At 45.0% G+C, this 27,977-nt stretch overlaps 1 protein-coding gene across 1 annotated transcript in view; it reads right to left on the bottom strand.

Annotated features, from left to right (window-relative positions):
• The window catches only part of SEZ6L (seizure related 6 homolog like), a 189,466-nt gene that overhangs the window by 39,958 nt on the left and 121,531 nt on the right, over positions 1-27,977 (bottom strand). The window contains exons 5-9 of the mRNA XM_063087741.1: positions 26,307-26,492; positions 20,495-20,660; positions 16,585-16,751; positions 15,495-15,689; positions 13,975-14,113 (exon numbers count right to left, since the gene is read on the bottom strand). Coding sequence (XP_062943811.1) covers positions 13,975-14,113; positions 15,495-15,689; positions 16,585-16,751; positions 20,495-20,660; positions 26,307-26,492 — 853 coding nt within the window. The remainder of the gene's footprint in view (positions 1-13,974; positions 14,114-15,494; positions 15,690-16,584; positions 16,752-20,494; positions 20,661-26,306; positions 26,493-27,977) is intronic.

Below are 27,977 nucleotides of genomic sequence, written 5' to 3'. Positions count from 1 at the left end.
AGAGGTGAAGAAACACACTCAAGCTCAAATAGCTGGTCAATAGGAGAACTAGAATCTAAGCATATGAGGACGGGGTCTTCAAAAAGTCAGTGGAAAGATTCATATTTCAATTCTATTTTCTCAGGAACTTTTTGAAATGCCCTCTTATTTTGCTGGGAGGCAGAACCTGAACAATGAACTACCAAACTCCATCTGCCTGTGTCGGGTCCCAGAAGGCACGCGCTCTCCACCCTATATCCCTGGAGCCTGGCACAGGGCTTGGCACAGGTGAGATAAATGTCATTTAAGTGAATGAATTATGGTGAAGTTATCTCCATTTTCTAGATGAGGAAACTGAGGCTCTGTGGAATTAAATGACTTTCCTAAGAAAGAACTATCTTGCATTAAGGGCGGATCTCCATGAGACAGTAGAGATAGTGATTAAATAAGCCACAGGATTTAAATAAAGGGAAAAAGAGAATCAAGACCCATAACTGCAGTTGTAGGGGCAACAAACATTTTATAAATAAAGAATATATTTTTTCTTGAAGGCTTTAAAAAAACTTTTTAAAGTTCCTTTGTGTCTATTTTCTCTTCTGACCCCCTCAACCACATAGTGAGGTGGATAGAGCAAACGTTATTAATCCCATTATACAGAGGAGAAAACTGAGCCCCCAAAGGCCCAAATCTTAGGGCCTCTGTGCTCTTTTGAGATGCTGTACAGCCTGTGCCAGGCACTTCTCAGCATCGTAGAACCCCCAACGGGACCCTTGGCCGAGTGCTAATTTGGTTTTAATTTAATTTGATAAAATAACAGCCAGGACAAGAAACCATGTCAGCTCCAGGGAGGACATCAAAAACCAATTTCTCTGGCTCCCTAAAAGGACACCTTAAAGCATAAAAAATGAACAGTTTTCTTATTTGTCTTTGTTTCTTCCTTCTCCCTTTTCTTCCTCCCTCTCTTCCTTCCTTCCTCTCTCCCCAAATACTCACCCAACACTTGTCCCCGCCACGCTCAGAAGCCAGCCCTCGCCCAGGGGTTCTCAGCCCTGGCTGCACTTTCCGGGGAGATTGTAAACTCCGAAGGCTGGGCTGCACCCCAAACCAATCAGGCCATCAGAATCTTTGGGGGTGGGGACTGGGCATCAGTGTCACGTAGGGCTCCCCAGAAGTTCCACTGGGCAGCCAGGACTGGAAGCCAGTTCCCTGGATTTTTCAACCTGGATGAGAGCCAGTCCTGACTTCGGAGCGGCTCTCAGTCCTCCACTGCCTTTCTTCCCTTTTTCTTTTCTCCTGCTCCTCCACCTTTTTCTCCTTCTCAATCAATTTCCCTCTCATCCCCCAAAGAAAGAGAATAGGAAAGAGACTCCAGCACTGGGTGTGCTGCCCCATGGCTGAGACTTAAGGCTGCTCTGGGTGGCTTCCACAGCCCCGGGCTGAGCCACTTCAGAATGCAGTGGGCAAAGGTCTGGCAAGGTCAATGCTGAGATGTTTCATGCCCAGCACTGTGGACCAGGGATGACCCAACAGCTCCTGGCTGCTTTGCCTACGTGGTCAGTCCTTAACTACCCAGTGCTTTCCCTACATCTGAGGAGGAGTGTTAAGAGAACAAAATAGGGATTCAAATCCCAGATGTGCTGCTTTCTAGCTGGGTGATCTTGAGGAAATGGCTTAGCCTCTCTGAGCCTCAGTGTTCTCACCTGTACAATGGGGATCCTGTTGTTGAGAGCTGCGAATGATGTAATTAGTGCCAGAAATTCAGCTAAAAGAGCATCTACTGTCTTTGTATTGTTTTAAAAATCTTTACTTATGACGAACTGCACACTTGCTGGGGGCAAGGGGAGTGTGGCAACCAAACCCATTGTCAGGAGACCTCAGTGAGAGGCACTCCCTCTGATCTCTGACTATGGACAAGTCACTTCCCCAGCCCAGGCCTCTGTTTCTCCAGATGAAAATCCACAAATTGCAAAATAAATAAATAAATTAATTAAATAATTAATGATGGCCATGGCTAAACCACTTCACACTGTTCCTCTACTGAGAATGCTATGCCTTACATTTCCCCAGTCCTTTATTCAACAGCAATTAAGGAATTGATTTGGGAATACAAGGATTTATTTATTTATTTATTTTTCTTGAGATTAAAAATTTTTATTTTATTTGTATTGAAAATTTTATAATATTTATGTAGATATAGATTTTATTATAATTACTCTTGTGCATACTTAAAGAAAAAAATTAAAGCAAATTTAATTTGTTAGGTTTCCTCAAACTTCTTCATGTGAGTTTGACCCTTCTGGATACTAGAGATAGGGGGAAGGAAGGAGGGGCGTTGGAGAGTGATAGGTTGGATAAAGGGCATAAAGAAAAATTATGATTTGTAATAATGAATATGCTAATAATAAACAAATTTTAAAAAAGGAATACAAGGATTTGGAAATAGGTTGGTTAAGCCTGGGTTTTCCAGACCTCAGGGTGACCACAGATGGAATCTATGGCCCTTTCATAAATTTCCTGCGTGTGATGCCCACGTCTTTTCCTCTTTCTGGATATGAGCTTCCCCAAATTTATAAAATTAGTGGGTGCGACCTAAGGCCTTTTACATTCCAGGACCTGTGTGCGTGTGGTGTGGTGTGTTGTATGTGGTGTGCATGTATGGGTGTAGCGTGTGTGTGTATGTGGTGTGGTGTGTGTGTGTGTGGTGTGTGTTGTGGCATGGGGTATGTATGTGTGCGTTTGTGGTGTAGTGTGTGCTCATGTTTTTTAGTGGTGTGTGGTGTGTCATGTGGTGTGTGGTATGGTGTGTTTGTGTGTGTGTTGTGTGTATGTTCATGTTGTATAGTGGTTTGTGGTGTGTCATGTGAGGTGTGTGTGTGTGTTGTGGTGTGTGTATGTGGTGTGCATGTATGGGTGTGGCGTGTGGTGTGTGTTGTGTTGTGGTGTGGTGTGTTGTGTGTGTGGTGTGGTGTGGTGTGTGTTTGGTGTGTGTTGTGGTGTGCGGCGGTGTGTATGTGTGTGATGTGTACTCGTGTTGTCTAGTGGTGTGTGGTGTGTGTTGTGGTGTGTGTGTGTATGTGTGTGGTGTGTGGGGAGGTGGGTCCAGGGCTCTGCATTGCTGGAGGAAGATGTTCCAGAGCTTTTCCCAGCAGAAGCTGCAGCGGCTGGCCTGTTTCCCGCCATCCCACATCCCTGTCATGCCATATATTCTTGAAGGCATCGCCTTTTTACAGCTTGGTGCGGCTCATCTGAGCTGCCAAGACACTCCCATAAACCCCACCCAGGGGTCTGCCCAGCCAGCTGTCGAGCACCACTCTGCGTGGGAATTCTCCTCTAGGGAAAACAAATCCTTTGAAACCTCAGGACTTGCCCGAATTCTACTTGGAAGTTACCAGAGGGCTTTCCAGGGGCTTCCCCAGGCCAGTCAGGGTCCCTGCTGAGTCCCTCTGCCCCCTGCCTTGCATTCTGACCCCTCACTCCTCCTCCACCTTCTTGCAAGCATGTGCCGTCTAAACTACAGGTCTGACCATGCTGCTCGCCTGTTCAAAACTCTCAGGGGAGGCTGGTTGCCGGTTCTACTTTATGAAGCAGGGTTGGGGGGTGACAAGGGACCTGGGTTCAGTGTCATACAGCCAGGTCTGAACCCTGGCAGTCCCATGTCAACTGGAGAGCCATTCAACCCCTCTGAGGATCGCCATCCTCATCTGTAACCTGGGGAACAAATAGTGTGAATCTCAGGTTGTTCTGGGAATTAAATAAGTTGATAGAGGCAATGTCCTCAGAACAGTTTGGCACATAGTAGGGCACACTAGCATTTTAGCACATAGTAATCCATGTGATTTATAATTATTGTCTCCATTCTTCTGATAAGCAAATACAATACCAGATACATAATAGGCCTGCAATAAACATGTGCTGAAGAGTAAGTGTACGAGGCCAGTGCATGTCAGGGACCCATAAACCAAGCAGTCACAGCTCCCTAAGATGTCAGGCCTAATTGCATGCGAATGTCTTGAGCTTGTAGGGGTGCACCAGTAAGGCAATGTCCCTGCTTAGACAGGGAGCAGGTCCCCTCCCATGGCTGCTCTTGCAATCACCAAGGCTGAGAAGAGTGTGGCTTGGCTGAGGAGCAGAAAAAGGGCATGTGTTGGGGGAGGATTCCTCATGCTTGTGTTTCTAGGTTACCACTACAACCTTCTGCAAATTGCAGGGAGGGGGAGATAATCGATCAGGTGGGATACCTGGGCAGTGCCTTTGGATGGATCCTCTTCATTCCTTACTGTCACACCCAAACCCCCAGCTCAGGGGAATCAACCTGTGTGTGCGCGTGCGCGTGCGCGCGTGTGCGGCTGTGTATTGGGCCATGGAAGGGAGGCTAAAGACCTTTCCTCTCCCTGAGAAAACTCAGGATCTTTCCAGAGTATCTCCCATATGTTGAAATCATCGTGTAGAGAAAGGAGCATTTTCCAAGCCTTCTAAATGTCAAGTACTAAGCCCTACATGGAAATCTTGTCTCTTTCTTTCTCTTCCTAGCTTTGGGATCTTAGGCAAGTCACTTCACTTATCTGAGCCTCAGGCTCCTCATTTATAAGCAAGAATAATAATGCCCACCTCATAAGATCATCGTATATAGTGATGTCATTTGGAGATTTGGACTGGAACCAAGAGACTTGAGTTTTAATCCTCTCTCTTCTGTGGATGTAGTAGCTTGAGTTTAAGAATGGTCCCTCTCTGTATCCACACCATATGTCTGGCTGGCCCTTGCTTTGTGACTTGCCAAAGATATTTCAGACATGATGCCGTGCCAGTTCATAGTCTAGGCTCAAGAGACTCTGAGTGCTCCTGCTCACTCTCTTGGAACCCTGGCCTGTCACCATGGGAACAAACCCAAGTTAGTAATTGGAGGATGAGAGACTTGTGGAGCAGAGACAAGCCATCCCAGTCTATGGCTGCCTAGACTGTGTGACAGCCAATCCACCCGCAGACACATAAGAAAGGCCAACCAAGATCTGCAGGGCCACCTACCCAACCAGTAGCTGCCCACAGACACATGAGTGAGCCCAGCTGAGACCAGAACCACGATGACCTGTAGACTCCTGAGCAATGATCAACACCCTTGCTGTTCTGTGCCACTGAGCTTGGGGTAGTTTGTTATGCAGCAATTGCGGACTGATCTTGGGGCAGTCTCTTTCCATCTCTGGGCCTCAGTTGCCTCATATGCAACCCGATGGAATTTGGGCTTCATGAACATTGCTGCTCCTTCTCTGATTCCTTAGAACTTTTGGCTCTGGGGAAATTCCGTCTCCTTTTGTTAATGGGCTGGCAGATCTGGGTCCAGCTAGGTTTATTTTTATTGTGGCCATTTCTCTCATGATTTTTGATGATACCTGGAAATCTGTTCTCCTGGAGTCAATGCTGCATTCAACTCCTGAATCTCCCTTCTCCCTTGCCTGGCTCTCAGGTGGAATTCCTGCACCCCAAAGCAGCTGTATCAAACAGAACTTCAAAAGACTGAAGAGCCTCTGGACCAGCCACTTATTTTTTAGAGCTTGGAATTAATAGCACAGAGCAGGTTGGCAGAAGCTGAAGTGAAATACTCTGTAGCTACCAATCATATGGTTATGGGGGTTTGTTATTAGGTGCTTTTATCTCCTGGTTAGAGAACTGTGTGGGGCCCATAAACAGGGAGAGATACTGGGGCTGGACTCAACAGTGGAGCCAAGGAAGGCAAGCTGGAGCTTGGTAGCGACTTTTTCCCCCAAAGATGTATGAGAGTACTTCAAAAAGTTCATGGAAAAATATAATTGAAAGATAATATAAATCTTTCCATGAACTCTTTGAAGTACTTTCATGTTTATATTTGCACTAGATGCCTGGGAAATGGAGGGGGTTAGGCAACTCTCTGAGCCTCAGTTTCTTTTTCTGTAAGATGGGCTAGGAATTTTTCTCTTGTGGAGAACCTCACTACCATTTACTGTGTGGTTGTAAGACTGGCTTTGGCCCCAGAGACCTGGGTTCAAGTCCTGACTTGACCACTTCTTAGGCATGTGACCTTGAGCAAGCAACTTTGTCATTCTCAGTCTCACTTTTCTCACCTGTAAAAAGGGGTAGAAATACTGATATTACGTAGATATCACATATGGTACTGGTATCACACAGGAGAGTTAAAGGACTTAATATGCATAGAACACTTAGTGACTGGCACATAGTAAGCACTCAATAAATGTTAGAGATTGATTTTTTAGATTATCATCACCAATGAGATGAAGCATGGAAGTATTTAGATTAAGGTCTAGCATTCTACAGGGGTACAAATAGTGTTAACTATGGTTATTATTTGCCTAATTTATGCCAGAAACCTTACAAGAATTTTATGTTATTTAAATAATTTACACACTCACTGTCTCTCTCTTGTATTCAAGAGATGTTTATTGAGCACTTAACTGTGTGCTAGACATGGGGGATAAAGAGAACAAAATATCCCACTGTGAGGCAGGCATCATCACCTTCAATAATCTGCCAAAGACCACAGAGCTCTTGAGCAGAAGGATCAGGATTTAAATGCAGCTCATTTTGACTCTAGATGGTTCTGTGTCTCCTTAGCCATGTGACATCTTCAAGGTTGTGGCCTTGTGCTGAGCTCTTGCAGCCACACCCAGGTTGCTTTTCAGATCCTAACTCTCACTTGCTGTATGATGCTTGGCAAGTTACCTCCCATCTCTGGGCCCCTCCCAGGTCTTCCATTCTATAGCTGCTTAATTCCTTTATTCTCCTTTCTGTGCTTTATTTTGAGAGAGAGAGAGAGTGTGTGAAAGCATGCGATGTAAGAAATCTTCTGGAATTTAAAAGGTTCATGTTCAGTTGTGTTTTAGGACAAGAGGGAGATTCCTGATGAGACTTGGAGGAACATGATGGGTTAAAGAGGCATTTGGAGTGTGAGGAAGGTCTAGCCTGGGGGCTCCTGATTCATTTCAAGATTATTCACCCCCTTCCCACCTTGAACACCAACAATGTGAGGCAGATAGCTCTAATGAATGCTGTGATTTGGGGCATCCATTCCATGCCTAACTAATGTTCACTGTCTCACACGGGTCCCCTCCTGAAATGTCCTACCTTCATTACAGCTTGGCCAGCTGCCACTCTTCGGTTCTGCCTGGATGTCATTCTCTGTGACATTTGCACAATTTGCAGAGATAGATCCAGTGTCCTGCCCTACCCCCCAAGCCACAGCACTTTGCTTTTATTTTTCCAGGTTGTCTGTTTCTGACTCTACTTCCTTTCCTGAACTTTGAGTTCCTGCATGCCTGGGAGGCTCCCTGCATTGTTGCTGAGACATATAGCTGGTCCCCAAGAAGCCCGTCCAAGTTACTAAACGTGGAGGCTACCATGTGTACTCAACCTTTATGAGCTGTGTAATTGGAGGAAGCTGCTTAACCTCTCTGTGTGTCATTTCCCAATCCATAAAGTGTTAATGATAATATTTGCCTTCTTAGAGGATTTTTGATAATTTTAGTCTCCATTTATGAAGTCCCAACTACGTGCCAGACACCATGGGATGTGCTCTGCATACATTATCTATAATTTGGGTAATTACCCTTCTGTAATTATCTCTACTCACATTAGCTCTAACTTATGTAATTATTATCTCTACATAATAATGTTCAGATTCATTATTGCTCATGGGCGTAAGCTATGCAACTCGGGCCTAGCACACAGTAGGTCCTTAATACATGGTGACTAATTAGAACTGTTATCCTTATGCCCACCCATCACAAGCCTTCCCAGTGGAGGGGGAGGGGAAAAAGGTCCCCTCTCACCCGGCACATGTGGCCTTTGTCCTCATGACTCAGAAAACATTGCCCAGCACCTACCATGGGCCACCTACCAGCTCAGTCTGCAGTGCAAACTCCTTCCCCCTCACCGATATGATAAACAACAATTGCAAACGCTTAGAAGTGCTGAGGGGCCCCGAGGACGGAATTATTTTTACTATCAAACCCAAATTGGTTTACTAAAACTGTCAGCGGAAACCAAGCAAGATAAATTAAACCCAGCAGCTCTTGGGCCTCACGTAACCCTGGCTGGTGAGATGCTATTTTCACTGCTTCTGTGGGAGGGAGGAGGTGCTGAGTCCAGATGCCACTCTGCCAAGTGTGTGCCAGAGTTTGCCAGAGAGTGCCTCAGGCTGGTAACCAGAGGACTCCGCTTTCTTCTGCAAAGCTTTAATCCCTTTAAGTGCTTAAAAACCTTCCCCTGCTGCCCAACTGGGGGAAGCCCAGAGTCTGTAATGCAGCCTTCAAGGCCCTGCTGGATCCCATAATTGCCTGGCTGTCCCACTTCACTGAAACATCACTGAGCTCCAGACACACAGGGCCCTGGAGACATGGCAAGCAGGGTTGGAATCCAAGCTCTGCCAGTTCCTAGCTGTGCAGTCATAAGCCTGCTTCCACCTCTCTGAATCTCAATTTACTCATCTGTAAAATGGAGATGATAACAGAACCCACTCCACGTGCTTGTTGTTAAGATGCCTGGGATATACTAAGCGCTCAGCAAATCTTAAGTATCATGAACAAATAAGAAGAGAGCTGTGCTTTCTTGCCTATGGATGGACCTTAGAACATGCTATTCCTTTTTGCTGGAACACTGTTTCCCTTCATCTTTGCCCATCTTCTATCTGTCCTTCAGATCTCAGCACAGATTAGGGTTTCTCAGCTTTGGGTCAGTTAATTCTTTGTGGTGGGGACTGTCCTGTGCACTACAGGACACCTAGTAGCACCCCCGGTGTCTATGCACTAGATGCCAGGAGCACCCTCTACCCCATCCCCCAACTGTTACAACCAGAAATGCCTCCAGACATCGGCAAGTGTCCCCTGTGGCAAAATCGCCCCAGTTGAGAACCACTGACTTAGACATTACTTTCTCAGGAAAACTTTTCTTTTGTGTCTCCTGCCAAGCTCTCCTTCCAGCCTCTGGGCGCCTAGGCTCCTATACTCCCTCTTGCTTGTCAGCTTACAATGTGTCTCCCCCCAAGGACAGGGCTGCATCTGTCTTGCTTACCACTGGATCCCAGCCACAGTACCTGCTACGTAGTGGGTCCTCAATAAATATCTGTAGAATACAATTGAACTTGCTCAATGACAAAATTACAGTTGTCACAACATGCCCATGATGATTGAAACTGTGACCAAATAGATTTTGATGTCACTTCAAGTCCTAAGGCCCTGGGTTGATGCTGGCTGCTTGCCCTGTGGAGGGTGTGGCAGCCGCCCTGGGAAGGACAATGCCCTCCGCATTGGCCCCGTCTATGGTCCCACCAGCAACTTCAACTTGGCTTAGCATTTGGTGCCCAGACTATCTAGAAAAACAGTATGGTCTCCTCAAATCCCACCCCACTTAGTCCCTAAGCTCTTCCAGTGGATTTGAGCATCACTCAGTTAGGGAACTGTGAAGTCTTCCCACCCTAGATATTCTGATTCTAAGGTCTGTGTTGGCGAATCCTTTGATACTCTAACTCTATAAAACCTTTTTCTTGGGGGGTCTTCCACTACTGTTACCTAATAATTTTTAGCCAAAATGTTACTTCTTATCAACCAGGTTTCTTGTCATGTAATAAACATGGGTTTATTGACAAATGGAGGCCATGTCTCCAGAGGGTCTTCTCATACTTTCCTGACCTTTGTTTCCTCCTTGTGCATCCTAGCCAGCTGGACATGAATTTGGGTTCAAATTCTGGCTTTGAGACTCCATGGCTATATGACCCTATTACTTTTATTTTATTGATTCTTATTTATTGAGCACATACTATGGGCCAGACACTGGATTATATGCTGGGGTTATAGCAGTGAATAAAACATGAAAAAACCCCTTCTGTTTTCATAAAAGTAATGTTCTAGGTGGAGGAGGTTGGGGTTGAAATACTTCAACAAATAAAACAATGTGCAGTGTGTTGGGTTGTGGTGAGTGCTGTGGGGACAGTGAAGCAAGGAAACAGGACAGAGAGATAGGGTGTAAGCTATGCAGGTAGTTGGGGCAGGACATCCTGTGGGGAGAGAAGACAGCAAGTTCAAAGGCCCTGGGGTATGTGTGTGGATCAGCAAGGAGGCTGGTGTGGTCAAATGTAGACAGCGAACAGGAGAGTGAACTGAAGTGATGTAGGAGAAGTGACCAGGGCCAGATCACATAGGGCCTTTTGTAAGAACTTTGGATTTAATTCTGAATAAACTGTGGAGCTACTGTAGAGTTTTGAGGAGAGAGAGAAGAATCCAGTTCACAGCGAGTGTGCTGGAGGCAGCTCACACTGGCTGGTGAGAGCCAATTGTTAAATGTCCAGGCATTTGGCGAGCCTGTTGTCCTTATGTTAGTAGCTTGAAATTGCCATGGTGGGAGTATTTACACCATGGAAATTGGCAAATGCTACAAATCTGGCTCCTCCTCTCACCTGCCAAGAAAGCAAGTATGAACATTTATAAGCACTCCACTGGGCCAGAATAACTCCAAGGTTTTGTTTGTTTGTTTGTGTTTGTTTCCTGAGCAGCTGGTAGGAAGAATGGCTCCTTACTGAAATGGGAAAGATAGGGTAAAACAGGTCTAGGAAGAAGAATCAGGAGTTTAATTCTAGATACATTTTATGTGAGATGCCTCTTCGACTTCCCAGTAAAATGGTGAGAAGCAAGTGGATATGAGCTGGATATAATAGTTGTACCCAGCTCATAGGATTACTCTGAGGAGTAAACAATACAATTTATTTTTTACATATAAAAAATAAAAATTAATGTTTGTAAAGAACCTTGCAAATAGTAAGTGCTCAGTAACGTAAATTTCTTTATTGTTGCAATGAGAAAGGGCCTTAGTCACTGTCTAGAGCAAGGGTTGCAAACTGGTGGCCCTCAGGTTGAATCTAGGCAGTACACATTTTTTTGCAGGGGGCATTATTCTAAAAGCTCAAATTTAGATGATTTTAGGTGGGGCATGTACTTCCCAGTTCATCACAGACCACCCCTCCCCCAAATGATCTCACACCAGCCCAATTCCTGTATTTATGTGACTTGCCTGGCTCTGAAGCGGTTTGAGTTTGCATCTACCCTTGGTTCTAGGGAACCCATCATTTTGCACAGGAGGAATCTGAAGTCCTGAGAGGCTAGGTGATGAGTCCAGGGATGCTCAGGGCATGGAGGAGGGAAGCTAGTGGTCCTCCCTCCCAGTCAACGCTCAATCTGGTGCTGCCAAAATGACCAGAAGAGAGAAAGTCTGCCCTCTGCGAGAGTCCTCTTCCTGAGGCTAATGCTGAAGGCCTGGCTTTGGGGAAGGATTTTTGCTTTAACTGCTTAAGGTTACCAGATGGGCCGCCCTGCTGCACTTGTGCTTACTGGTGGAAATAAAACCAAGTCCTGTATGACGCCGAAGGTTAACTGAATATTTGATGCCTAGAGAAGATGAAAGCAAGATTCACATTTTCCTGTTTCCTCCTCCAGGCCTCTGGCACCAAAGGGAGATGTCAGCAGTCCTGTTTAACTAAAACCACCCATCTGGGAGGCTCTCTGTGAGGAGAGGACAGCCAAGCCAAGCAGAAGGGAGGAATCGCAGACAATTTTGAGGGACTTGGGGCTGGGTGGAATCCCTGCAAGAGAAACCAAGAACCCAGGGGATGATTTTACCTTCTCTTGGCTGAAGATTGAAGTGGTGTGTCCAGTAACTCCTGGGGTTACTGGGACCGTAAGTTTATATTTATCACGCAGGTAGTGGGGAACCACAGAAGGCTTCTTAGGGGAAGAAAGGGGAAGAAACTTTAGAATGGAGTTTTCTATTTGAAGCTGAAGCTATGAAGACCCCAGAACCTTCCTTTGACCCATTCCCTCTGTAACCCTACCCCATCTTCATGCTCCAGCCACATCAAACTTGCCTTAAGTTACTAAGTGGGCAACACTCTCTCATTCCCAGGCTTTGCAGATGCTGTCTGCATGGGTGTCAGGGATGCTCTTCCTTTGCCCTCTTCATCTGCCTACCTTCTCTCTCACCCTAGCTGAGAAGTCACTTCCTCCTGGAGGCCCTCCCTGACTTTACTCAGGCTCCCTCTGCTGCCTGTCCTCCCCCATCATTTCTCCTATCACATTTCATACAGTTTCTTGTTCACCTCACACCCTGGACACTGAGGGTGGAGACTGTTCTGCTTTTCTCACAACTGTACCTCCAGCACTTAGCCCGGTGCTGGTGTTCAGTAGGCATACAGCCATGTTTTTTTTCTAGAGTTAAAAGAGACAATCCAATCCACTCTTATCTAATATAAACTTTACTGCTGAAGGTACAATGATCAGAAGCTTTCCAGCATCTAAAATTGTGCTTGGCTCATAGTAGACAGTCAGCAACTATGTCTTGAATGAATGAATGAATGAATGAATGAATGAGCATCTGATTCTAGGCTCTAGAAGTCAGACAGAAGGGAATGTGGAGGAGACGATGAGCTCTAATTGAGAACTGAGTGAGTGAGGCAATGAGCCTCCAGTAGCCACAAAGCACCGACGTTCCAATTCCCCAGTACCGATGAGAGAAACTGAGGCCTAGAAAGTAGCTTCTAGTCACACAGCTGGGAAGTGAAGGAGGTGGAATTCTTTCCTAGGTCAGCCTGGCCCCAAGTCCACAAGGAGCAACTGTTCAAGCTCTGTTTTAAGTCTTTGACTCAGCTGACACAGAAGAAGGTCCTGGGACATCTTCTGAGGATATGTCTGCTTCCCCTAAGGAGTAGCCTCAAAAGGCAGTCACTAATAATTTGCAGATGATTTCCCTCTTCTCTCGCACAGCTCCTCTGCAGAGCCAGGCAGCTCGAGTGCTGTTTCCAAACCTGCTGGATTTTGGCATCTCCTCCTCCACCCTGTGCCCCCTCAGCCACCTGGGTTTGCTGGGAAGTCTTTTCTTCTGCTTTCTTCAGACACTGCCACCTGTCTCTGACCCCTTCTCATCCCCATCTCACATGAGGAAATTGGAAGAGCATGGCCAAGAAGCCACAAAAGCCTGGATTTCAGCTTTGCTGCTTGCTAACTGGGTGGCCTCCCTGAGCCTCAGCTGCCTCATCCAGAAAATGGGGATAATTGCCCTCCAGGAAGGGTTATTTGTGAGAATTACCTAAGATGTAAATATGTAGAGCAATCACTAGCACATCTGGCCCAGAGCAGGTGCCTCCCTGATCCCTGTGAGTGTCACCCTTTTGGGGAGTTAGGGAGGAAAGTTCTGGATGGAGCATCTAATAGTTACTCCCACCAAGTTTAGAAACCACAGCCCTACAGCCAGGTAAATCCATTCATTAAACACTTTTTCATTCAGCAATTATTTATTGAGCACCGACTATGTGTTAGGCTCTGTGCTAGATTCTGGAAACAGGTAAGTCCTATGAGGCCCTGTCTGAGAGGACCTTCTGGTCTAGCTGAGAGAGACAGACAGGAAAACAAACCACTGTAGTATACTGAGTACGTAGTACAGTGCCCTCATTTCTCTGACCACACTGGCCATTTATTCCTTTGAAAATGACACGTTTGCTTTTGCCACAGGGCCTTTGCACATTCTGCTCCTTTTGGCTGCATCACTCCAATTCATCCTTTAGTTCTGAGCATTAGTATCAGATACTTGGGGAAGTCTTTTCCTACCTTCCTATCTATATCAAATCCCCATTATAGAACCTCATAGCACTATAAATCTTCTCTTGCATTGCTTATTACAGTTACATTGTGCAATATTTGTACATATCTTCATTTAATATCTGTTTCTTTAGTAGACTGAATTTTCTGAAGACAGGGATTCAGTGTGTGTGTGTGTGTGTGTGTGTGCTGTTGCTGCTGCAGCAGCTGTTATTTTTATTGGTCTCACTGTGGGGACTCCAGTTCTTTGCTCAGTCCCTGCCACATAGTAGGTGCTTAATTACTACTAGTTGAAAGAATAAAGCAGGACCTATTTATTCCCCAATATCCCAAATTTGGCTGGATTGTGGGGCCACCCATCAAAAACACTCACAACTGGATATCTAAGAAGATCCGTTTCTCTTCCCCCACGTGGATCTTCCAGATACAATCTTCACCTTCCACATAGGGCTCTGGCCAATTTGGGGACAGCACCACTCCAGCCACAGCAGAAAGTTCTCCACCACACATGGCTGTAAAAGACAGACAAACTTTATTTGTAAGGAAGCCAATATGGCATAGCAGTTAAGAGTGTAGACTATGAAGTCGGACAAACGTGGATCTCTGTATCATGGACAGGTGCCCTCACCTCAGGCAGTCAGTACACGTGTGTGGAATGATGACATGAGAGCTGCCACCTGTCTCCTCTTTAGCTCTGCCCTCGTGCAGATTGAGCAGTGGCTAGGCGACGGTACACTCAAGTCAGGTGCGCCCAGGTTCCCAGCCCACCAACAGGCCCTGGGACAAGGTATGCAACTTCTTGGAGCCTCAGCTTTCCTTCTCTGCAAAATGAGGGTAACATCCCTGCTGGACTCATTGGGTTACTTTGAGGCTCGATTGAGCTCATAAATGTCAAACATGCAGCACTGTGCCTGGCACATGGCAGGTGCTCAATAATTAATTAACATTGCTGTGAAAGGCTTTGGCCCTGAAGTGAAGGGAGAAATGTGGCTGTGGCTGGTGCCCTTTAAATTCCACTCTGTGTTTATTGCTTTGGAAAGTTCTCAACATGGCAGAGGCCAAAGCACCAATAAATTCTGCTCTGTTAAACCAGCACATTTAATACAGGGATCAATCCCTCACCATGGCAAAGTTGTGATTTCACACCAACCACCATCCAGGCAGCGGCTGCCAGGAGGGAGGACACCCTTCATTACTCCACATGCCACCAGGAAATCCAGGCTTGGGTGGCTCGGTGACCTTAAATATGGGGACATGAGTAGGGCAGGCCACTGGTAGCCCATGCAGGTGAGGATTCTACATAGCCATCATTGTCCAGAGGGGCTCAGAGCCTAAGTCTCTGAGAACAGAGACCTGAGTCCCTTTTCTGTCTCGGCCAATTACCCTCAGTGTGTTCTTAGACATGTCACTTCACAGCATTGGTTTCCTCATCTGTACATGGGGATAATAATATCTAGGGTTGTGGTGAGAATGAAACTAGATCATGCACATACAGTCCTTGGCAGAGTGCCTATGACATAATTACTTCACAAGTATTAACAACTATTGTTATCATTATTATTAATGAGAGCCAGGGCTGACATGTATTGTTGAGTGGTTTGTGCACTGCACAAGGGTGCATAGCAGAGTATGTAAGAGCTGAAATCCATGCAGTGATCTGCTCACCAAGTTGTTCACCCTGGAGGAAGGGGCACCTTTCAAAATTTGTGATTTTGTCATTTCCCCGAGGACCAGCAGCAACCCTGATCCAAAGGATAGTGAGCCCTGGAGTGGGTTCTAATCCTCAAATCGGTGTGTAAACTGGGGACATTCCTCTGTTGGGGCCTTGGTCTTCCCAGCTGAAGGGGTGGAGTTCCCTGGGGGGCCCTGGGAAGAGGGTAACGGCTCGCTCACCTCTGCATAGGGGCTCCGTGTCGTTCCAGTACGGGTCCCGCACATTGATGCACTCGATGATGGCCGGACCCTGCTCCAGGGAGTGGCCAGGGTCGCAGGTGAATTCCACTATGGTCCCAATGTTATAGGTCGGGTCGGATGTGGTGAAGTTCCCATTCTGAATGTAGGGCTCATAGCAGTGGCCTTTTTCAAAGGCTGGGGTGGGGGTAAAAAGAGGGGCAGCAGCTCAGATGAGTCAAGGGCCACCCCACAGTGCTGTGTCTTAGAACATGGGGCCCCTCTTGCCGTTTAGGAAATCTCTGAGGAAAACGAGCACCAGACCACGTGTTCCAGTTGCAGCTGACCTGCTGAGAACCCTTGGGTCATTTGCTTGACTTCTTGGAGACTCACTTTTTTCATATCTAAAATGGGAATAAGAGTTTCTACCTTCTCAGTTCTGCAGAATTGTTGTGTTTTAATTTTTTCCATATCCCCTAGGTATCCTTCCCATGTCCCATGACTTCAGAGTTCTCATTTCTGCCACTGGAAACCATATGTTTGTCTATAATAAGGACCAACCCTTCTTGGGAACATCAGAAAAGAAAGTCCCCCAAGGTAGGTAAAATACCTTTTTTAAAGTGTCAGGGTCTGAATAGGAGAGGCCCTTGCTAATTCCTCTTGGAAGAAGAGGTAGCTGGACTCTAAGAGGTCTCACTGGGTGGGGTAGAGCTGAGTTCAAGGGCCCTGATGCAGGCTGGACAGAAGTCAGACCCATTCTTACTAAGTGGTAGCTTTGGTAGCAAGTCACCCAAGTTCCCTAAAGCTCAGTTCCCTCCTTTACAATCGGAGACAGTAACAGTTCTAACATCTCAGTGTGGGGAGTACCAAACAGATGGCGCACATGCAGCATGCAGTTAGTGTTCAGTAAGTGGTAGGCATTAACAATCAGACCAAGAGTCTGTCTCTGAAAATAAAGGGTCAGTCTGACCACTGGCTCTCTCCCATCTTCAGTAGTCCAGATCTCTACATCCCAGGACCCTGTCCCAGTCCCCCATGACTCCCCTGCTCCCAGGTCACAACCCCAAGAGGAGAGGCCCCCAGCGACCCTCACCCTCAAATCGGATGTTGAAGGCTGAGGCTGCCCGGGCCTGGTCAGATGTGAACTCGATGCGGATGGTGTTGCTTTCGCTCAGCAGGCCCTCGAAGGGGACACTCTCGGTTTGAAGAGAGTCATAGAGAAGAGTGGACTTGTTGGTCTGCCCGCTGTGGACCATCATCCTGGTGGTGGGAAAGGAGAGGAGGGACACTGAGAGATCTTCCTGAGTCATGGACACACATCCGTGGGAGGGGACTGCAGTGACTGCTACCTCTGGAGTCTCATTCCTGGACTCAAGTCCTGACTTTGCCTCTTACTTGCTCAGACAAGCTGTTCCCTCTTTTCTAGAATGGGATTAAATGCTTGTTGCAGATTCCTAATGGGTTTATTCTGAGGTTGTAGGCTGTGTGATGTGTATGATGTAATGAACCATACTAATTAATTGACATTTATTATTATTATTAATTGAAAAATTGGGATTCATGGACTAATATCATTGCTGAAACAGTGGCATATATAGTGAGGCAGACCTAGGTTTGAGTCCTGACTCTGTGACTTCTGAGCTGTGTGACTTTGGACAGGAACACTTCACCTCTCTGAGCCTCTGTTTCCCTACCTGTAAAATGGGTACAATCAGACCTACATCAATGTGTGAGGATTAGAGACCATGAGCATAAAGTGTCCAGTCCAGAGTAGGTATGAAAGTCATACTTACTAAGCATTTGGCTCCTACCAGGCTCTGCCTCTGATCTTCATTTCCTAAGAGCACTGTGTGAGGAGTCAGGAGTCCTGATTTCCAGTTCCCAGTTCCCCCCTGTCTGAGTTTACTTAAGTCTCAACACAACTTTGGCTCTCAGTCCCCCCAACTGAGAGGGGAGGAATCATGACATCTTTCCAATCATTCTTTCACCACCAATCTTACAGGTAGGCTTTGAGAATATTTCAAAATAAAGTGCCCTGAAAAATAAAATGTGCTAGTCAAAATGTTGGGTGTTCATTTTTATTGTTTTACTAAAGCCATTTTATACCTGACTCCTTGCTAACCTTGGCATTTTAAAATAAATTTTGCAAAAGTGGGGAAGAAAACAGTACACAAATCAGTGAAGTTTCTTGTATGGAGTCACAGACACACATTTTTAGCCCTTTGAATTTTTCACTATGACTCATAAAAAGGGTTTATTTTATGTTGCCCAGATGAGTTTCTAATGTCACCAAGATGCATCCATTTGGAGCCACAGTTTGCTCATTTTTCCATGTGTCTAGTGTCGGTGAGATGAAGCGGGGGGCTGTGAGGCCAGGGGCCATCCCAGGAGTAGGGAGGGGCACCTCCGCCGTCTTCTGATCCCTGCTGACTCTGCTGTATCTTGGGGACTGTGAGCCAGGACTCCCCTTTTAAAGAACAGAAGACTTTGGCAAAGAGGGTTGCTCTGGAGGAAAATCCCAAGATCTCAGAATCTCTAGAGTCTATCAGTCTTTTAAAAATAGCAATTTCCTGGCTATGTTCTCAGGAAAATGTCTTCAGTAGTAATACATTTTATCTCAAATCCTTATATAGTCTGAGGTCAAATGGGTTTGGGAAGTGCTGGGTTAAACAAAACAGAAAAATTACTTTTTTCCTGCAGGACTTGTCAGTACCTTTTCTGGCTAACGTGTGTTAGGACCTTCCAAGACAGGGATAGCGTGGGCCTACAGTGTCTCCTAAACATGTCTGACCAAAGAACCCACCTTTTATGCTGCCTATCATGGAGCTGGAGTTTAGAAGGGCTTCATTTGGAGAAGAATCATCTTAAAATCTTTCTTCATGTTCCTTCTCTACTAAAAGTCCTCCCATGGCTCTCTGTTGCCTGTAGAGGTAGCCCGGCATCTAAAGCCCTTTGGGATATGACCCCAATTTGCCTCGCCAGGTTTATTTCCTCCTGCTTCCCATGAGAACCTTTGCAGCAGCACCTCCTACCCTCTAAATTCTCCAGGCTTGAAGTACTCCTCCCACTGTTTCGGGCTTCCTTTATCCATTCTCTTTCCAAGGTTTAGATCAGAGTCCCATTTCCTATGTGCAGTCTTACCTAGCTCTGAGCTCTTGAAGCTGACACATTGTGGCATTTTAGACATTTTCCCCTCAATAAAGTGCACGGGACAGATAAAATTAATTTGTCTTTTCTTCTTAGCACAGTGAGTATCTTCACCTTTTTTTGCATTGACCTTTAACCTTGATGAAATACTACAAACTTCTTTCTCTACAGACACACTTGAGAACTAGCTTTCCCTGGCGATTGTCAGCTCATACTTTTCATGATCTTTGCAGGGCCCCATAGAAACTACTAGTGAGCAGTGCCAGTGTGTCTGTTTGGCCCATCTGTCATGATTTCAATAAATTTCAGAAAATACTCACTTCGGTTAACTTTTTTTCTCTTTCTGCTCATTTTTTTGTCTGGTACAAACTTGGTTGCTCTCCAGAACCATTCAAAAGAGGCAGAACTGAGGTCTAAGTTTTAAAAAGTGTCCTTCCAAGGGTTCCTATGCGTGGTTTCCCAACTGGAGTTTCCAGGAGGAAGAACTGAGAATCTGATTTTTAAAGGTGTCCCTAGGTTATTCTGATGCCACCGAGAAGCCATGTTCAGGAGCCCCTGTTCTATACTTTACACTTTAAAGCAGGGATTTATTGATATGAATTTGTTCAGGATAAAGCTGGACTACTTGCAGGGAAGTGGACTCAAGAGATGGGCAAATTATTCACTTGTCTGTTTCTATTATTATTATTTTATTTATGAGAGTCCTTTCCAACCTAAAGAGTTATGGGTCTAGGTTTAAAATATCAAAGAATCCAGGACACTAAAATTCTAGGATCAAAGTTTGTAAGCCTCCAGAATTCTAAGGTGCTGGCATCCTGGAAGTGTAGTAAATGCTACTGGTGTCCTATCCCCTCATATCCCCTTAGCACTCACTGCTCCCACACTTTCTGCTGCCTTCCTACACAAAGTCTCTGAGAATCAGCCAGCTCAACCAGCTCGAGGGGCGGTAGGCAAGGCTGGGGAGTTGGCATGCCCAGGAGCATCCTTCACCTATGATAGGGGTTGGTGGAGAAATACCCCAGCTCCCTCTCTCCTCCAGGAGGATTGCTCTGAGGTGTGCTCTCAGTGCCTCAGATGTCCCCAGTGGACAGAATCTCAGTTTCCCCAGCAATCACCTGCTTATTAGTGTGTACTATATTGTCTCACTTTTTCATGCCCTACTATTATGGCTTACTAGGAGCAGCTCCCAAATAAACTATTTTTCCCTCAAATTCTTGTCACCATGTCTGTTTCCAAGGGAGTCCAACCTAAGACAGCAAGTCTAAGCAGCTAAGGTCCTAGTTTTCTAGAATATTCTAGAGTGAGTTTTTAGAATATTAAAGACTTGAGATTCTGGATTCTCTGCATATCAGAGTCTGCAGACATGCTCTCACTTACATGTTGCTTCGTAACTTCTCCCTAGTTATTTCATGTGCATAAGACTCATTTTTCCATCTAACTTCCTATCATACCAGAAACCAGTGTTCTTTACTTCTCTCCTGCTCTCCATAAAGCCTAATACATGACCGGACCCAGAGCAGGTGCTCAATAAATAATCCCCCTTTTTTCAAGTGCAAAAAGTAATGTGCAAGAGAAAGAATGAAGTGGCGCAGTGTGGGGGACCGATATTCCCTTCTTGTCTCTTCTGCTACCCTGCTGTGTGACCTGGGACAAGTCCCCTCCCTCTGTATGTGTTTCTGTGTAAAAGAAAGAGATTGCACTTGATGGTCTCTGAGATCCTTGCCATGCTTCCCAGTTCTTCCTTTCTTGAATTCCATGAGCCAAAGCTTCAGCCATTTCAAGACTCCCACCCTAGCCCCATTCTAACACTCTGAGAGAGAATGGGGCTGGTTGGTTGGGGACCTTCAGAAGTTTACCTGTCCTTCTCATGCAGCAACAGCCTCTCAAAGTGCAGATGCAACTTCTGGCCTTCTGGAGCTTCTATCGTCCACACGCAGAATTGGCTCCCATTGGCATTTCCAGGGTAACTTGGGGAGAGGACACGACCGATGGTGGCGTTGTACACAGCCCCTCCACAAGGGGCTGGGTCCGGAAAGTAGGAATGGGCAGGCAATGAGGGGAGAGCAGAGAGAGGAAGTGAGTGTTTTATGCTCCCCTGATCCCCCTCCCACCTCTTAGCTAGAGTGAAACAGGAGAGACCTGAGGTAGAGGAAACAAAGTGAGGAGAGAGAAGGCTTAAAAGGGACTTGTCCTCCTGGGAGGGAGTCATCCTGTTTGACAGGAGACCGCACTTCACGACTGGAACCATCAACATGTGTTTCAAGGTAGAGAATGACTGTGATTTAGGAACTCTTCTATGGTGATGGTTGTGCCCAGACTTTTAATTATAAAATGGTAATCAAGAAGGACATTAATAGGCAGATTACAAAAGAAGAAATGTATTTTTAGTGTTTAGTAAGCACTAAAAGATTCAGCTTCACTGATAATAGAGGAAATGCAAATCTGAATTATATTCTACTTTCATCTACCTAATTGGTCACAATAAAAGGCAGCAATAAAATTTGGAGATGGTAAATGTGATGAGAAATGTTTACTCTCATCCATGACTGGTTAGAGTACAAATTGTTAGGAACTTTCAGGAGGGCAATTCAGTGAAAAGTCTAGAAAGTGTGCTCAAACACTTTGACCTAGCAATTATGGTTCTAAGAATTTATCCTAAGAAAAAATTCAGAGATTTGCATAAAGATTTATGAATGAGGATATTCACTGCTACCTTGTTTCTAAGAGTGAAAATGAGAAACAACATGAATGTCCACTCAGAGATGTTTAGTAAAATAAATATACTCCATCCATGCAGTTATTAAAGACCATGTTCTCAAAGCCCCTTAAGAATATAGGAAAATGCTCACTATTTTAAGTGAAAAAAAAGTGCATGTTAGAAAATGGTCTGCTATGCCTATTTCAATGAGCTATTTGCAAGGATCAATTGAGACCATAAGGAGAAATGTGATTTGCTCCTATCTTATATGTTTTTGCATTTCTTGACAAATTTTCTTTTTACCAGAATCATATATTACTTTTATCATAAAAATCTAATAAAGAAATATTAAAATGTGATTTGTGCACTGGAAAGAGTTGTATAACTTTTTCCAGTTCACAAGTAAGGAGGCATTCTTATTCTTAGGAGTTATTTGGTTCTTAGGAAATTGATTTCTCATGTACTGTTTGAGAGAGTTATTCTGAATTTTCTAAAACCAAGCAGAGCTGGTGGGCACAGGCACCTCTCCCAGAGCTCAGCAGTCAGTTCAGGAGGAAGGGATGTGAAGTACATCTGAAGATCACGATTGGGTAAAGCCCTGTGCCAAAATCAGGGTTTTGAGTGTTGGGAGCCATCTCTATTTTTTTTTTTTTTTTAGGAGGATCAAAGAAGTTTGAAAAATCTTCCTTCTCAAGCACAAGTCCCTTGGTTCCTTCTCCATTTTCAGAGGAATAGAAGGACAGGAAGCAAAATTTGGACAGGCCATTTGGAACCACCTCACAGAGGACTAAAGTGTAAACTTTGTGGGTAATATGAAGTTATCCTCATGGCTCCCTCTCTCATCTCCTACAGGTCTCTGCTCAAATATTGCCTCCCATCACTCTCATTTTGATTTTCTGCTCAATCTTTCTTCATCACTCTCATCCCCATTTAAAAATAGAATATATGTCTTTGTTTATTTGCTTTGTTATGTATTTCTCCCTCTGTAAAATGTAGGTTCCACAAGAGCTGGAACTATTTTTTGTTTATTTGTTTTTATGATACCACCAGTAAACAGAAGAGTTCCTGGTATATAGCACGTGCTCAGTAAATATTTACGGAATAAACAACAACTATACGTTTTGCAAAAGAGGACAAAAAGTTCAGAAGTGTTAAGCTACTTGCTCAAGGACACACAGCTAGTAAGTGGAGTAGTTGGGACTCAAGCTCAAGCTGCCTCATTCCAGAATCTATTATTAAAACCACTACTCTGGCCTATGTCTTTTTCATGATGATATTCTGCTGATCCAGAAAGGTGCATGGTACATAGTGGGTGTTATATAAATGTTTATTGGATGAAATGAATTTTTTTTCCTTTTTGTACCTCCAGCACCAGCTCAAAGATAGACACAGGGCAGGTACTCATTGAGTGTTTATTGAACGGCTGTATGAATAAATAGGGAATAGGGCTTGCAGTAGAGGAGAAGCGTGGATAGCTTCCCTCTCTGTTCTGGACTCTGCTGTGACCTACAGCGAAGACATTGCCAAGAAGCGCTGTGCTTATTTCAGAACCACGGACAGAGCACTGAATTCATTGTCTCTCCAGGCTGCCATTCTGCGCTGCAGAGGAGAGATTGTCCTCTCAAGTAAGCCAGCCCTAGGTTCAAATCTCAGTTGTGCAATGATCTGCTGAGGATCAAGGACAAGTCACTTAAGTTCTCTGCGCCTTCAGTTTAGGAAAATGGTGATAACAATTCCACCCTCCTTATAGAATTGTAGTGAGAAATCAATGAAACGATGTACGTAGACAGCTTGGTGCCGTCCCTGGCATAGAGTAGGTACTCAAAATGTAGCCAGCATTATTGCGCTGTGCTCAGGAGCTGAGAGACGAAGGACACTGTCCCTGGTGGGGAGCGCTGGCCATCTGTCCTCCTCGAGCTACTACACATTTGTTGCCTCTCTGCTTCCTTCTTTGCCTTATTAAGCCGACTGCTGGCTCTGTTTGGTTTCAATTTGCCAGCCGTGGCTCCCCATCCATCGTTCTCAGCACAAATTGAGGCTTAATTCTTCCCTGATTTCACACATAGATAAAAATTAACGTGAGAGAAGCGTGAAGACCAACTGCCCTATGATTTAGATTTTTTTCTTTGTTAAAAAAAAGAAAGAAAAATTCTGAAGGGTCTTGGGGAACAGTACTGCAGCAATTAAATCCCAGAATTTATCACCAGCTCTCATTTGCTTTTTGGATTTCACTTGACTATGAATGCCTAGAGGGCAGGAATTGTTTTCTTATTCCCAGTTTTCTCCTGTACAAGGCTCATAGCCTGGCACACAGTAGGCACTCCAGTTATTATGCAAAACTGATACCTTCCTGGCCACCACCAGGACTTATGGGAATCTAAAAGGGTTTTGCTCTCTTGATAGCTAAAGATGATCAAGGCTGCACCCATTGGTGCTGAAACAGTATGAAACAGCCCAATGTTTCTCAAACTATAATGTGCACATGAATCACCCAAGAGGCATGTTAAGATGAAGATTCTGATTCAGTTGGTCTTACATGTGGCCCAGGATTGAGCATTTCTAATAGTCTTTCTGGTTGGGGACCGTGCTTTGAGTGATGAAAGTGTGAGGGACAGAGCCCAGGAGATAAGGGCTCTGGACTCACTCTCAACATTTCAATCATGTTACTTTCTCTATCTAAGCCTCATTCTCTTTATCTGTGAAGTGGTAATCCTACCTCCCTGAGCTCATATGAAATAGTAGATGCTAACTGGTCTCCATGGATCCACTCTGACCACCCCCAACAATCTGTTTGCCACATGGAAGCCAGAGCAATCTCTTCTATGCTTAAATCCTTGTAAATACTTCCTGCCAGATCCATACAGCTTCTCATGGTCTGAAGACCTTGAGAAATATGGTTGCTGACCACTGCCCCAGTCTCCTATACTGCTGTTTTCCCTGCACTTTAGTCAGATTGGTCCTTTTTTACTTCCTCAAACTCACTGAGTTCCTTCCCACCTCTAAACCTTTACATATGCTAGTTCCTCTACCTGGAACAATATTTTCCATCTTTTACCTTCAGTCTAATGATCTCCTACTCAACATCCAGATCCTGGTTTAAGAGTCTTGTCCTCAGGGAATCTTTCCCTGTTCCCTCTCCCATCCACTCCTACCCCCCAAGGCTAGGTCCACTATCATATCTTCTCCCTGAATACCCTCCTCCATTGCAACACCTCTCCCAATAACTGACATCTTGTCTATCCCCACTTACTCTGCATCATTCCACCTTGTGAATATCTTTCCCAGTACTTAACATGATCTGTTACCATCATGTTTGCTCACCTGTTGCTCATGTATACACTGCATCCTGCACTAGACCAGACACTCTGTGAGGGCATGGAGTGGGTCAGGGTCCCTGTAATAGCATTAGCACGAGGTGCGGTGCAGTGCCTACACACAGTGGGCACTTGATGTTTGTTGAATGATCATGTAGATAGGAAAGGATCTGAATGATAAAAAACCACCCACGTGGGCTTAGGAGTCTTTCTGCCTTTGAAGTCTCACATTCTAGCTGTGGGCCCAGAGGCCCACTTCTCTTTACTGGAGGGCATCAGACTGTGATAGCAGGCTACCTTCAACAATTTCCATCTAGTGAGTTTGGGTAAGTGACTTCACCTCTATGAGCCTCACCTATAAAATGGGGATAATAATTGCTGCTATGGGATTGCTAGGAAGGTTAACTGCAGCCCTTAGCATGGTGCTCAGCACATATTGGCTGGGCTCAAAAAATGGCAGCAGTCATAACCAAAGATCAAGAAACAAAAGAAAAACAAATTAATTTAAACTTTTTGCATTAAATAACACTATCGTGAAGTGAAAACACAACCCACAGAATGAAAGAAAATATTTGAAAATTATATATCTTACAAGAGTCTAGTATCCAGAATATATATAGAAGTCTTACAACCCAACAATAAAGAGATACACAACCCAATTTTTAAAAGGGCAAAGAACATGAATGGAAATATTTCCTAAGAAGATATACAAATGGCCAACAAGCTCATGAAAAAATGTTTGACATCATTAGTCATCAGGGAAATGCAAATCAAAACCACAATGAGATACCTTTATAGCCACGAGGATGTCTAGAATAAACAACAACATGGAAAATAGCAAGTATTGGCAAGGATGTGGAGAAATTGGTGTCATTGTGCGCTGCTGGTGGGAAAATAAAATGGTGCAGCTGCTGTGAAAAATAGTTTGGTGACTCCTCAGAAAGTTAAACACAAAATCATCATAGGACCCAGCAATTCTACTCCTGGGTATACTCATATACCTAAGAGAAATGAAAACTCATGTCCACACAAAAATTTATATACAAATGTTCATAGCAGTATTATTTATAATAGCTAAAAAATGGAAACAACTCAAATGTCCGCCAATGAATTAATGGATAAACAAAATGTGATATATCCATACAATGGAATATTATTCAGCCATAAAAAGGAATGAAGTACTGATATATGCTACAACATGTATGAACCTTGAAAATGTTATGGTAAGTGAAATAAGTCATATATAAAAGTCACATATTGTGTGAATCCTTTTATGTGAAACATCCATAATAGGCGAATCCATAGAGACAGAAAGTAGACTTGTGGTTGCTAGGGGATTGGGGGAGAGGGAATGGGGACTGACTGCTAATGGGTACAGGGTTTCTGTTTGGGGTGATAAAGATCTTCTTGAACTAGATAGTGGTGATGGTTGCATAATATTGTGAATGCACTAAATGCCTCTCATGGCAAATTTCTTGTCATGTGTATTTTACCCCAATTCAAACAAATTTCAATGGTGGCAGTCATCTGTATTTGGAGCAGTCCCTTCCCCTGGGCTGACAGCCAATTCCTGAGGTCACTCTTGATGTCTTGGGGGTTGATCTCTCCCCTCTTAGTAAGACCATGGTGTCTGGTTTGGCTGAGGCTGGAGCATACCTGAGCAGATGGGCTCCTGGCTGCTCCAGTGGGGCTTGGAGGCATTGATGCAGGTCAGTGTCTGGGCACCCTGCAGCTCATAGCCCAGGTGGCAGTGGAAGTGGGCCATCCCGCCTGAGTGCAGGTCCATCACTGTGACATCCCCAGAGTCAGGACGGCGGGGAAAGTTGCAGCTCAGCATAAAGGCTGGGAAGAGATACAAAGGAGACACAGTCAGCCCTCAGAGGGAGAGACCAAGAATGTGACCCACATTCTGGGAGCCAATTTGTACTGAGAAAAGATGAGGCCCCTGGGGACTCCGCAGCACTGGAGGACAGTATTTTTGTGACTCTCACAGATCGTATGATGCTGAAGCTGCCCAGTTAGCACTTTATAAGGGCTCAAACTCCCCACCCTGCTTAATGAGGGACAGCAGGTTTGGGGTGAAAAATGAGTTCCCATACCTCATTTGAGCCTCCCCCTATGTGTACAAAGAATAGGCTTCTCCTTGGGCATAGGAGGGGCAGGATCGTCTTGGTAGGATAGTCCCACCTGCACACACATCTCAGGTGTTTGTTAAAAATGCAGACTCTTGGATCAGCTCTTCAGGAAAGGCCCAAGGATATGAAAGCTTGAAAACAACTGGCCTGGGAGCTAAGGGCTTGGCTTTTGGAGAGAGACCAAAGGGAGTTTACATTGTTACTCTGTCACTTAGAAACTATGTAACCTTGAGACAATGACCCATTGCCCTGAGCTTTACTTTCCTCACCTTTCTAGTGGCATTGATAGCTGTCCCTGCCTCACCGGTGGTGGTAAGCACTAAGTGAGATAATGCCAAGAAAGAGCCTTCTCAGCGCAATTCTGGTTCATAGTTAGCACTCACTAGCTGGGGCTAGTAAAGGGTGTGTGTGGCCACAGTTAGCGCCTCAACTTTTGCAGGAGGATGTCAAATTCATCCTAGCGACACCCCTAGCCATGATCTGACCTCTTCTGCAGCACAGAATTTCTGTATTTCCAGAACTACTTAGGAGGAATAAATTCAAGCTTATGGTTCGGCAAGATTTCTTTTTTTTTTTCATTTTTAAATTTACAATGACAACGAAGGGTGGTCTCAATACTGAGAAGTTGGGATGAAGCGGCTCCTCCCATAGACAGTCATCTACCTGTCTCAGAAACCTCTGAGGGAAAAGTTAAAAGTGAATTGCTTTTCCAGATGTCTGGTCAATTTTATATAAACGTGGCTGATTCCCAGTATCTGGAAGCGAGGCTGATGCATCCACTTTCCATTCAGATATTCCGGCAGCTGGTGGGTATCCACAGGGAGCTCCCGGCTAAGGGAAGGGAGACCTGAGGTCATGGGAACTGCCCAGGAGGTGAGGAAAGGGGATGACAAGGTGGGGGGGGGGAGGAAGAAGGAAGGAAAAGAGGAATTAGGAGAGACAGAGAAGGAAGAGGCGATGGAGGGAGGAAAGGAAGAAATAAAGGAAGCAAGAAAAGAGAGAAATGAAGAGAAGGAAGGAGAAAGGAAAGAGAAGAGAGGAATAAACAGAAAACAAGAGAGGAGACCTCGAATCAGACAAAAAGGAAAGAAAGAAAAATTGTAGAGCAAGAAAAGAGAGGGAAGGATCTGTGGTACATGTTCTCTGCCAGGAATTTATGAACTCCCAGGGGATTCGTGTACTGAATTCAGGG

The sequence above is a fragment of the Cynocephalus volans genome, chromosome 2 (genome assembly GCF_027409185.1).
Source record: "Cynocephalus volans isolate mCynVol1 chromosome 2, mCynVol1.pri, whole genome shotgun sequence".
NCBI classification, from domain to species: Eukaryota; Metazoa; Chordata; class Mammalia; order Dermoptera; family Cynocephalidae; genus Cynocephalus; species Cynocephalus volans.
The sequence above is the reverse complement of the archived record's forward strand: the minus strand, read 5'-3'. Positions and strand labels throughout refer to the sequence as shown.